Source organism: Falco peregrinus, chromosome 2 (assembly GCF_023634155.1).
Source record: "Falco peregrinus isolate bFalPer1 chromosome 2, bFalPer1.pri, whole genome shotgun sequence".
In the NCBI taxonomy this organism is placed as follows: Eukaryota; Metazoa; Chordata; class Aves; order Falconiformes; family Falconidae; genus Falco; species Falco peregrinus.
In genome coordinates, this window is record NC_073722.1 from 125,933,400 (window position 1) to 125,945,790 (window position 12,391).

The 12,391-nt window shown below is 52.6% G+C and overlaps 1 protein-coding gene across 2 annotated transcripts in view; it reads left to right on the top strand.

The window, feature by feature from the left end:
• NPLOC4 (NPL4 homolog, ubiquitin recognition factor) overlaps positions 1-12,340 on the top strand; it is a 29,287-nt gene extending 16,947 nt beyond the window's left edge. For both annotated transcript variants that reach the window (XM_055795057.1, XM_055795056.1), the window contains 6 exons: positions 139-299; positions 7,457-7,528; positions 9,381-9,476; positions 10,511-10,627; positions 11,640-11,742; positions 12,138-12,340. In XM_055795057.1, the coding sequence (XP_055651032.1) occupies positions 139-299; positions 7,457-7,528; positions 9,381-9,476; positions 10,511-10,627; positions 11,640-11,742; positions 12,138-12,295 (707 nt within the window). In that variant the 3' untranslated portion in view covers positions 12,296-12,340. The remainder of the gene's footprint in view (positions 1-138; positions 300-7,456; positions 7,529-9,380; positions 9,477-10,510; positions 10,628-11,639; positions 11,743-12,137) is intronic.
• The last annotated feature ends 51 nt before the right edge of the window (positions 12,341-12,391 follow it).

Sequence of the window (12,391 nt, forward strand, 5' to 3'; positions counted from 1 at the left end):
AGCAGTTTCATCTCGCCATTCTTCACTGTTAGCAAGACTGCTGTGTTTAATGTTGCTTTTATGGGTCGTGCCCCTCTTGAGTTACACTGGGCGAATCGCTCGTGTATGGGATTTTTTAACCAGCCTCTTCTCTTCCAGGTGGTCCCGACAACCAGGTCCACTTTGAGGGGTACCAGGTCTCGAATCAGTGCATGGCACTGGTTCGAGATGAGTGTTTGCTGCCCTGCCGAGACGCACCGGAGCTGGGCTATGCCAAGGAGTCCAGCAGTGAGCAGTATGTGCCTGATGTGTTCTATAAGGTAAGGGCTGTGTGCCTGGCGTCAGGGGGGAGCTGCAAAACCAGCTCTGCCGTGTGTCTGGAAATCGGTACGGCCAGCTCAGGAAAGGATGTCTTTGAGCTCTGAACTATTTTCAGTAGTAACCGTTCACCACATGTCTGCAAAGTAATTGCATAAGCTCCGTTTCCGCCTCATAAACGTGCTGCCGTGGTTTCCAGTGCAGCAGTAGCCATTGGCTATCCAGCTTCTAAATGAGGTCTGCAGTGATCCACTGAAAGCCCATAGCAAGTGCTCTAAATTCACCTCCTCTTCCGTATTTGTTGGCAGTATTTGCTATGCTTCTCTGTTGATTTTAATCCCCAGCCGAGTTCAGCTTCCTCCGCTGCACAGCCATGTGATGTGTGCTAGCACAAATGGTGTGGTGAAAACAGTGGGTTCCTTACGCGGCGCCAAGGATTTGCTCGTGTATGACAGGCTTACAGGCACCAACTGGGCAGCAGATGCAGCAGAAGATAGCATAGTTCATGCAGCAAGAGAAGACAGAGCCTTGTTCATGCTTCTCTACAACAAAAGGAAGGTGCGAGGGTTTTCAGAGCAAGGGTGGGACCGGAGTGTGCCCCCAGCTTTCCTCTGCAGTACTGGGGTTTGCTGCCTGTGCCCTGGTCCAGTTCTCAGGTCAGACAGCGAGCTCCAAAAATGGTTCTGAGGAGCACTGCAGGATGCATGCATCCAGAGCAGATCCAAAATACTGTTACTTGAAGTGTTGTGCAAGAGCACTGCTGTTGCAGTTTTCGGTACAGCCTGTTAGTGATGAATGGACTGTCATTATTCCCTTGACGCTTGTTTCTGGAGATCTTCAGCCCCCCTGTTCTCTGCAGGGCCGAGTTAGTAATTTGGGGACGGGACCTCTGCGGAGGCTAGTAGTGCCGCTTCTCACATGTGAGTATGTTGGTGCCCCATGAGCAAGGACAGAGGAATTAATTAATGGCACTGCTTGCCAACTAATTAGCTATCCATCACCTAAGTTAGTTATCTCATTCTTGTCTGTGTCTGATATTCACAGCCCGCTCAGCCTGCAGCATTCCTGCTGCCTGTATTAAAGCTGTGTCCATTAAGGAGCATAGGATAAGCAAAGCTACCTTCATTCAAGATAGCTAAAATGAGCGTCTTGTGCACCAGCGACAGAAATGGAGCTGGTCAAAATGCTCTGAACCTGCGATCGGGAGGTGCTCGCCTGGTGAATTGGCCTGTGAGGCTCCATCTTCCTCCTCCAGCCCTTAACGCTGAACTGCTGGCCTCTCTTGACACCATCTGAGCGTGAGGAACACCACTGGGCTAAATTCAGTGCTTGAGAGGAAAGGTGGATGGAATCTGTGCCTCTTTGCTTAGCACACAGACAGCTTGCTCTTAGGAGCTGATAAGCCAGGTCCGATTTAGATACAGCAGAGCTGGATTGTGCAAGGCTTGGCCCTGGATGTGAAGATGAGATCATCTCCTGGCGTGCTGCGGCCCTGCTCTGGAGGAGCCCGTGCTGTGCCACAGTCAGGGTGCAGCCTTGCAGGAGGTCCCGTAGGTCTGTGTCCCACATGTGGGCCACCCTGGGTGTTCGGAGTAGCAGGAAGCTGGTGGGTGTTCCCATAAGGTCTTCGCTCCCCTTCGTAATCTGAAGCAGGGAGATAAACAAAATGCTAACTGATGGCTCCAGCCTTCTGTGGAAATTTCCATGAACCACTGATTCACTGGGTCGGGCTGCAGCTTATTTCATATGTTTTATAACTTCTATCCGTAATTGCCTTTTTCATGATGTGCTCAAGGAAGGCTTGAGGACTGCTCTGGCGGGTGTAATTGTCCTTCAGCCTTAAACGTGTTTGGCTGTAGGATCTCTTAATGTTTTTGGAATGTTCTTAAATCAATGGAAAGCTTAGTCACTCCTGGCTTTGAAAACCTTTGGGGTCTCATTAAATGTGCAAGGCTTGAGGTCAGAGACACTACCTCATAGTTACTGGGTTGGTGACAACAATGGTGTCAAAGCGGTGGTTAAATACAGTACAAGGAGCAGGAGTCCAGTGCTTGGCCTGGTGGCAGAGGGCAGCTGCTTCGTGGTCCCATCCCCTGCTCCCCCTTTGCTGAAAATGCAGGAGCTGAGCAGCTTTGTCCCCAGTCCTCACTGGGAGGGGTTCCTGTCTGTGCTGCCCCACCAGCTAGCTTTGGGTGGAAAGCTGCACTTTTGATAGTTCCTGCATTTTGTCTCGGACTGAGAAGCTATCACTGGTAGAGAGAAATGTCCATATATACGTTTCTATGTAATATGCAAGCATTCATTTGAAAAGCCCTTTAGGATGAAAGGAACTATAGAAATTTATTCTAATTGGATGAGAACCAGAAGGCCAACGTTTGTGTAGTATGGATGTATTTATAGAACAACTGTGCATCCAGATGCAAGGCAAAAATCTATTGAACTCTTGTAGCTGTCTGCAGCAGGGTAACACAGATTCACCTTTGGCTTTGCAAACAGGAAAAGGCACCGCTGTGTGCATCAAGCGCAAGGCAGCAACTGTACTTGAGTCATGTTGTTCAGAGGAGGTGCCTTGAACCTCCACTGGCAGTAGGTGTTGTTATTTCAGCAATGACTGTTAGAAAATGCTTCTGGATTGATCATGCTACAGGCGCAAGGCAGAGTGAGGACCCGTGCTGCAGGCGGGAGAGCTGCAGCCTCAGGGGCTTCCCTGCACGGGTGAAGAGGCGCCTGGAAAGAGCGGAACGGCTGTCTTTGGTCAGCAAGCTGCTGTTCCACGCCTTGCACCATATTTTGTGTTTGTGGAGTGGGAGCAGGGGCTACCACGTCCCCTGGGGCTGCAGCTGTTGCTGCCTGAACGTGACTCACCTCCATGGTGTGTTAGCATAGATGGGCTTTTCTTCCATGGAAATCTGATGGCACCAGCACTGTCCTGCCTCAGGAGGCGAGGCGTTTTTCCTGAGCCTCTAGCTTTGTGATTTCTGTATTTCTTTACCATTCTCTTTATGTTGGCCACTAGCCCTGCTGCTTAGAGGAACCACCCCAGTGGAATTGGCAGTATGCACTTTCTACATGCGGCCGTTGCTTTCCTGGCTCATGAAGGCTTAAGAGTTCTGTTCTAGCGTGAAAGTTGAGGGCTTTGGGGACCATAAGTACAAGTTACTTTGCTCTGAGATGCCTCCCCAGGTAAGATCAGCCAGAAGGAAGACAACATCCCCCTTGGCCTCCCGGGTTGCCTGTGAAGCATCACAGTGCAGTGCTGTTTCCAATTCGAACGTTGCACAACCGGCACGTGCTGCTTGGTGAGTTCAGTGCAACTGAACTCATGAAGGAGTCGCTCTTGTCAAGACACAGACACACAGGCTGGGGTAACTGCTCTCTGTGAGTAAAGACGATGATGTTGCAATGGCAACTTCACCCGGTTTCTCAGCTGGGTGAGGGAGAGCCTATCTGAACGTTACACTGAGGCATTTTCCATTCCATGCCTTCTGCCCTCGTGTAGTCTCCTTTGTCCATCTAGTTCTATAAAATAACTGTATTGATTTTGATTTCACTGAGAACGTATCTTCCAAACCGTGGGTTGATTATTCAGAACTGAAGTTGCTTGCAGGTGGTGCCCAGTGTACCAGCTGTGTGTGATCCCCCCTGTTGGGCTGCCTGCACCCCCTGCCTGCTGCCTGCCTGCGCCCAGCTCTCAGCTGCCAGGCTGCTGAGCCTGTAACTTTGCAGTGCTGCAGCATTGCCCAGCTGCTCCCTGCAGAGCTGCGTGCTCTGCTCCACTGTTAACTTCACGGGCATCTCAACCTCCTACCGAATGGGGGAAAGAGATTGCTGTGTTTAACAGCCATTTGAAACACTTGAATAATTGGATTTTGGGACTGGCTGGCTTTGTCTCTTATCGCAGGTATTTGTCAGCTCAGTGCAAACACGAAGATGTCATCCTTGCAATGAACTGCATTTTACAGCTGCCTTAGTATTCCCCCAGAGTTTCTCTGGGACAGTGTAAGGTGAAAGCCCTTTACAATGGCACCAGTGTTGTGAAAGAGCCCTTTGCCCTCCCAGAGTCCTGCGCTTTGTGCGTGTACAGCAGCAGAGGCTTGGCTTGGCTTGTCATCTGTTAAGTGTGGTCCCGTCCAGCCCTGGGAGAGCCCTGAGCCAGGGCGCTGCTTTTACTAGAGCCGATCAGGACCTCTGAGCCGGGCTGTCCCCACTGTGGCACGCATTGTTCCAGCCTGTTCACTTTGAAATCCTCTTTCCTGGGGAGACACGACAGCCAGGCTGCGAGGAGTTTTCACTAACAGCAGAGGACTTCCCTTGGCTGGCCTCCTACCAAGGGTTCATGTTGGACTGGAAAAGCCTTCTTAGCCTTAAATGTCCCAGCTGCTCTGGGGAGGAGAATGCTTGATTAGCTCATGAAGAGTCTCCTGAGAAGGGTTTCAACTCTCACTGACCTATCACTCTTACAAAAGTCACTTCATTTCTCTGCGTCATCTGCTTCATCTGTGCAAGGGGGCAGGACTGCCTGGTAAGGCTCTTGGAAATCAGCAGAGGGAAGAGCAAGGTTTGGTTGGCTTTGTTAGCACACGGAAGGGACGGACAGCTGCTCAGCTCCTACGGTACCTTCAGCAGAGCGAACCCGTGGGGAAGACTAACAGCATGGGATGCTAACGGCCGTCCAGCCCTGGGACACGGAGCTGCAGCCTCCCTCCTGGCTGACAGCCGCCTGGGCTCCTCATGTGGCTGCTGCTCCCACCCTGCACTGAAAACGCTGAGGCCACCCAGAAGCCTTTCCTGCTGCAGCTGTCCCCAGTGCCGCAGAGGTGTGCGACACAGCCAGCCACGCTCCCCGCAGGAGCACCATCCTTTTCCCTGTTTGACCTCATCCGTTTGCAGCTTCTGCCTCCAAACAGTGGTTTGAAAGGCTCTAATCGCAGCGCCTAATGCAATCTCGAGTTTGCTCCTGTCTTTGGGATGATTCATTGTCCAGATCCTCCAGGCCTTGCTGCTTGATTTTTTTTTTTTTTTTTTTTTTTTTTCCCAGAAGCCAAATACTTGCGCCTTTGTTAACTCTTTCCTGGCCTCCCTGTGGAGCGGTTGCTGCTGGGCATTCATGGCTTTGAGGGTCTTGGGCTCTGGTGCTGCAGCAATAATGTGCCGAGAGGCGCTGCTGGGGCCCCAGCAACTGCTGCGTTCGGGATGGAGATGTCTTTCTCCCAGCAATTCTCCCAGCTTGACATTTGTTAAGGCCTTTAAAATGTAATTGCCTAATAAAATGGTGCATGGGGGTTGGAGAAGAGTGCCGACATTGGGTAGGGGGCTTTTCTGTCTGGGGCGGGACAGGGTTGGGACATGTCCTCAACTCAGGGGGCACGAGGTTCCAGTTTGGTAGTAACAGTGTAGTGCATGTCTTGAAGGCCTCAGCAGCATGACATTAAAAAGAAGGCATTTAACATGGAAATCCCCAGAGGCAGAGATTAAAGTGAACAGGTGCTGGAAAAATGTCTCTGCATATTAGAACTTAATTAGATTTGAAAATTAATTCCAGATGGGCTAATTATGTGTGAGTTGTTGCAGGTTCTTTCTTGCAGGGGCAGGATTGTGTTTGGGAAGCTGCTTCAGTCTGATTGGATTTGATTCCTGACTCTTGTGGTATCACCGAGATCTAGAAGCAGGTTAGCTTTCAGGTCCTGTGATCTCCCTGAAAAGGCTCCATGTCTCCTCCTGCTCCTGTCAGAGCCAGAGAGATCTGAGGCCACAAGCCACCAGGCGTGTTGCTGAAATAACCACAGGGCCAACAACCTGTCATGTTCAAGGAGAAAAGATCCTTATCAGAATTGCTTTTAAAAGGAGCTTCAAAGACTGGAAGGTAGATTTTTTACAAAGGGAACCATTCTGAGGGACTGAGGATGCTTGGGGAGGGGGCTCGGGAAGGGGGGCTGCTGCCTGGAGGGAAGCAGCGTGCCGGAGCCTGCTCGGGCGATGTCCGTCTGGGTGTACTGGGTGAGCAGAGCGTGAGAGCGGGGTGCTGGCTGCCACACTGCATATTTGTGCTGTGTAAATACTAGCGTAACCGAGAAATGCTGATAGCAGGGGAGTGGCGTACTCCAGGAGAAAATACGAGGGTGTCAGCTGTGGGGAGCTCATCCTGATGCATGGTGCTCGCTGGCTGGGCCCCAGGAATGTGGCTCAAAGCCCCACGGGGGACCTGCTGGAGGAGTGAGGGTCATGGCCTTTCACTGAGGTCCCCCAAAGCCACCGAGGTGTCGGGGTGATGGTTCCGCTGGCATGCGGCAGCTCTGGGTCTGCCTCCAGCCACTGGGACTTTGGAGAGCTCAGTAAATGTAAACTTTAATGTAAGGTCCCTGATTGGAAATTATGGGCATATGATTTATATGGGGCTCCATGAATGATTTATAACATGTTAAGTGATGATTTAGGTAGAAAATACAACCCCCTCTTACAGAATCTTTAATGAAAAGTGTCAGTTCTCATGAATTTATTTCTGAAGCTGTGTTTGAACTCGGCATGTTTGACATAAATCACGTCTAATTGTCATTTTATGATTAATGAACATATGCTGGCCGTTTTTCTCCATAATTAAACTTTATGTTCAATTCGTCTGGCAAAGCAAAACAGGTTTATGCATTGTGATATGCTGGCTCTTCAGGTCTGCGTATGTGGAAGTGCCTGGATTTCCAATTCCCAAGCGAGAGTTGGATGAGAGACTCGTGGCTGGTTTTGCAGAAAGTCAGGTTTGCCTTTGCTAAGAAGACAGATGTGGCACTGTTCCTCCCTTTTAAGACAGTACTGCCGCTTAAATGGCATTTACGTTTCTTGGGTAATGCTAGGCACCTCTCCAGTGGTGATGACTGAGGTGAACAAGACCGAGGTGGCTTGTGACCATGCACTCCCTTGGCTCACGAGGAAACAGGTCCTGGCTTATGCAGTTAGATCTCTAGCCCCAAGGAGCTGCAGGGACTGGGTACAGAACTGGGCAGCTCTGCAGCACCCAGCCACATACGAGTGGGTACTTCTGTACACCCTTAGTGCTCTGCCAGAGCTATGGATCCATGGGCTCCTGCATGGACATCTCCAGGGCAGGATCCCTTAGGCTTCATGCCACTTTCATGCTGAGGAATAATAAGACTTTTTCTTCTTTCAGGACATAGACAAGTTTGGCAATGAGATCACACAGCTGGCTCGCCCACTGCCTGTTGAGTACCTAATCATAGACGTAAGTATTCGTTGCACTTGTTTGCTTTCAGCAGGAGATGGTCAGGGCGGAGTGAAGTTCTTCAGCCTCCTCTAAAATTCACGTTGGAGGTGATTCATAAGACAAGATTTTCTTTCTTTCTCCTTTCCCCTCTGCTGCCAGGCATTTCTAGCACAGAGGTTCAGGAGGCAGTGCACTCTGCGGTAGTTGCAGTGCTCCTTGGGATCAGTGTGGTGCCAGGGAACACACTTGCTTCCCAGGAAGGCACTGCCTGGTGTCTTATCACGGCTCCGAACTGGCACGAAGCCACGCAGCCAGGGAAGCAGCCAGCCCCATGGAATACGTGTGCCGGGCACTACCTCACAGGGAGCTAATTAGAAAGCTCCAGTTATCTGTCTCTTAGCAGCAATTAAGAATCCATCTCCTTTTAGTGACTCAGCAGACCAGGTTGGTTGTACAGAAATGCCTTTTCTTGAGAGAGGGAGTTGACGCTGCAGCGTCGCTTAGCTGGAGCAGGGCTGCTGCCTGCCCGTCAGCAAGCACTGCCAGGCACTAGGGCACGGCTCTGCCCTTTGGCTTGAAAGGAAACTGTTAGCGGGGCGGAAGGCAGGAAAGCAAATAATTTGGATGACAGATGATATTGCTGGAGTTAGAGGTGGTGCCAATAACTGTTAAATCCACCCTGAGCAACTGGTCTGGTCCAGCTGCCCCTGGCACAGGCAGCATCCCGTGGGCGCGGGGAAGCTGGCAGCCTGGAGGCTTCCACTGGCTTGTCCTTCTTCCCCGTTTGCTATCTGCTGTGTGTATCGCTTATCAGAGCGGCACTGGGGCCAACGCTGGGACGTCTGACTCGCACGGAGGAATGTCATGTCCGGAACAACGGGCCCATTGTGCGGGGCCCTTGGGTGTCCCGTGCCAGTCAGCAGTGCTGGAGCGTATTTATTACTCAAGTAGTAAATGCACCTGTTTCTGGGCTACCTGGGGTGTAATTAAGATGAAAACAGGTTGATGGAACGTGCGTTTAGGAGTAGTCTAGAAAGCTGCATTTCTGCACTGTGGTGTTTTGTCTTTTTTAAAAAAAAACAAAACAAAACAAAAAGACATTATACCGGTTAATACTGTTCTGGCCGGTATTTCTGCATCTCTGCTTACAAAGGGCCTCACCGACAGGGCCTGGCAGTCAGTAACTGACACCAAAGCTTTAAAGCCCCCAGAATTAGGACTGGTTTAAGTGTCAGAAGCTGGCCCAGACACTGGCTTGTGAGCTCAGTAACATGGATGCAATGTTGTACTACCCCGTTCCCTGTCCTGTTAGCACAGGGTGCAGGGGGGAGGCAGGGCGAGTGCACCCAGGGTGTGGGGTGACTGTTCAATCAAGTGCAAAGGTGTTTCCTTGGCGCCCATTGCAGCCGTGAACAGAGCAGCAGGGTCCCCTGGCTACTCTGTGGCCAGAAACAGGGGCCACTCTCTCCCCTGTCACCCCTTGGTGTTAGGGTGACCCCCAGGGTGACAGCCCCAGCAGTAGCTGCCTGGCACGGGGCAGAGCTGTGCTGGGAGCTATGGTGTGCCGGTGACCTTTGCAGGGAGGGATGCTCTCCACGGCATCATGCTGTGCTCTTGCCAGAAATGAGCTTAGTACACCTCCCTCCAGATTCGTTAGAAACAATTCCAAGGAGCTAAGGGGTGTGCTGATTGGAATATCACTTTAAATGTTAAAAGCTGTCAGAAGATCCCCACTGTAATTGCTTTGCTGTCTTCCTGCCTGAGCTCTCGTGTAGCCATGGCTGCTCTCAGCTATCGGGAGCCTTGCTTCCTGTATCACACTTGCCTCGCCTGCTGTCAGCACTCTGATTGTCCTTTCTTGGATTTTCAGATTACTACAACTTTCCCCAAGGATCCAGTCTACACTTTTTCTATTTCTCAAAATCCATTCCCCATCGAGAACCGCGATGTGCTGGGAGAAACTCAGGTAAGGAGCGATTCATAACAAAGCTGTGTTTAATATAGATAGCCTGGCTGTCTCCCTTGCACGTACTAGTATCTGCAAAGGGACGGCTGTGGTTGTGCCCTGAAGTCACCTCGGCGCTGTTCAGTCCGGCGCTTGCCAGACACCCTCCTGCACAGAGCAGTGTCCGCGTGCCGATCAGCTGGCCAGCCGCCTGCTCCGTGATGGGGACCAGGGCTCCCCTCTGTGCCAGGGCTGGTGTCTCCGAACCAGCTCTAGCCCCACGGTGATGACATGGGACCCGCTACTCCCTGTGGACAGGAGCAGGACTAGGGTCTGTTACTCCAGCTCCAAGAGCACTGACTTCTCTTCCTGGATGGATGTTTAAAATGCAGAGACCTTTTACTGGAAGAGGCCCTCAGAGTTGAGCGGAGGCAGCTGCTGGACAGCTCGAGGCACTCGCTGGGTGTTGCCAGCACACAAAAGGCTCGAGTTGCTTTAAAGCAGCAACAGCCTGTTTCTCTAAGGCAGCTGTGCCAAAGATGTCAAAGGCTTCCTCCAGAAGTCATCATGAGAAAGGGGTCTCTGCCTGTTGGGGCTCCATTGGCAGAGTGGGAGAGGGTGGCTGCTCAACAACTGCTTTGATCCTCCTTGCCAAGGATGCCCTGGGTTCAAGAGCAGGGAAAGAGGACAGGATGGGGAAGAAGGGGTTGTTTTGTCCTCATCTGCCTCTTTTCCTTAGGGACTGGGCTTTGAGCTGAGCTGACTGGCCACTGCTCAGCATCTCTCGGGTCTCAGACCAGTTCTGTACATGCTGGGGTTGTTCAGATGCTCGGTTAGGAGAGCTAGTGTGGACCCAAATATCCTTTTCTCTGGAAGCTGTTTGCTTCAAGTCGGTCAGCCAACCTGGGATCTTACTTCGGGAAGGGCTCTGCACATGCAACCTATGCCCAAAAGAGACAGGAATGTTGCAGCATCTGTTAGCGGATCCAAATAGGAAAATAAAGTCGTTATGTGGGGAGAAGTGACTTCTCTTTATTATTGTCCCTTCTCTCTAGGACTTCCACAGCTTGGCCACGTACCTGTCGCAAAATACTTCCTCCATTTTCCTAGACATCATTTCTGATTTCCATCTGCTTCTCTTCCTGGTCACAAACGAGGTCATGCCTCTGCGGGTATGTAACGGGGAGGAAAAGGTCGTGTCAGCGTCACTGTCCCCAGGGCCTTGAGCTCCTCATGGGGTGTCACATTTGTGGAGTTGACCGACCCAGCCTGCCACTCCCAGGCATGTCCCCCGGCTGGGTGCAGGCTGTGCAGCTGAGCCAGCCCTTCTTCCAGGCTGAGCTGGTGGTAGAAGATTTAAAAAGTGAAACCAAAGCCCCCAGCTAGACCAAGCGCTCTCAAGACACTGCTGAGAGCAGTGAGGGGGTGGAGGTTATGAGCACAGTTGCAGTCCGGACAGATCCAACTTGGCTGCAGCTCTGAGAGCTGGAAACATTTTTAAAAGTATCTCAGAATCAGAAATTCCTGTTGTAACGATAACTAGATCAGAGCCTGCAAATCTTGGTGAGGCCAACAAGTTCCTGGCTGCGCAGTTCTGCCGCTCTTGGCCGGGCACCGGGGGCTTGGCAGCTGCCCAGTCCCTCAGCTCACATCTGCACCACGGGACCGTCCCGCCGCGAGCAGCACGCCAGCAGAGGGGACCATGTGTTTGCCAGAGGCTTCGAGGGTGCCGAGGACTGCGCATGCGCAGGGCAGCCGGGCTGACCCTGGGCAGCTGGAGATCAGGCCGGGGCTGTGTGCGTGGCTGGCACTGGGGTGCTCCGGCACGGTGGGTTGGCACCCCAAGGAGTTGGGCTCAGCCTGCAGCACTGGCATGCTTTCCCACTCAGGGTAGCATGGCTGCAGCCTGGTTAGGTGATAAACTCCTCTAAGCAGAGGAAGAGGAAGCATTTGGGGTTTAGGGGTGTGTCTGAATGCTGCGGGGAGCAGAAGAGACAAACTGCATATTGCTCCCTGCCTGTGAACTTCACTGGGCAACACAAAGGGACTTTTAGAAAGGAGCAGCAGACAGTTGTGTCTTGCTGTGGCTGGTGGAGGACAAAGAGGCACTTCCCGGGTCACAGCTCCACCCTGGGTGGGTGCCAGAGGAGCGTCCAGTGCTGATTTCCCTCTTCTGGCTTTCAGGACAGCATCAGCTTGTTGCTGGAAGCTGTGAGGACCAAGAATGAGGAGCTTGCACAGACCTGGAAGAAATCAGAGCAGTGGGCCACCATCGAGCAGCTCTGCAGTAAGAAAGGGGGTCCCTCTGGGAGGGGGTCCCGCTGGGGGGGGGGGGGGGGGAGTCCCTTCTCCCTCAGGCCAAGGCTGGGCCAAGCTGGCCAGGGGCTGCATCTCAAGCCACCGCAGAGGCTGCTGGAGGCTTGGATGGAAGGAGGGCTGTTCCTTGGTCCCGAGCAGCGAGCGGGGCTGCGGTGTGGGAGCTGCAGAGCCCAGCTGGGGGGTGCTGGGATCTGTCACCCCCTGGGAGCCTCCCCAGGGTGCCAGCCCTGGGGGCGAGGGCAGCATCTCAGCAGGGAGGCTTTTGCCAAGGGTGGGACAGAAAACTTGCTCTGGGTTTAGGCAGGGGCCCTGCCTGTTCCCGGTGCTTTCCCCCTGCTCTGACTGGGCTCTTTTCTCTTGCAGGCACAGTCGGTGTCCAGATCTCAGGACTACAGGAGTACGGTGCCATGGGTGGCTCAACACATGCCGTGTCGGCAGCCATGTGGGCCTGCCAGCACTGCACCTTCATGAACCAGCCGGGCACTGACCACTGCGAGATGTGCAGCCTGCCCCGGACCTAGCCACACCAGCACGGTGGCAGACTCCAATACAGAGCAAACCCTCGAGCAGCAGGAGTGGTGCTTGTCCCTTCCCTGTCCTCCCTTCAGCTTCCCCCC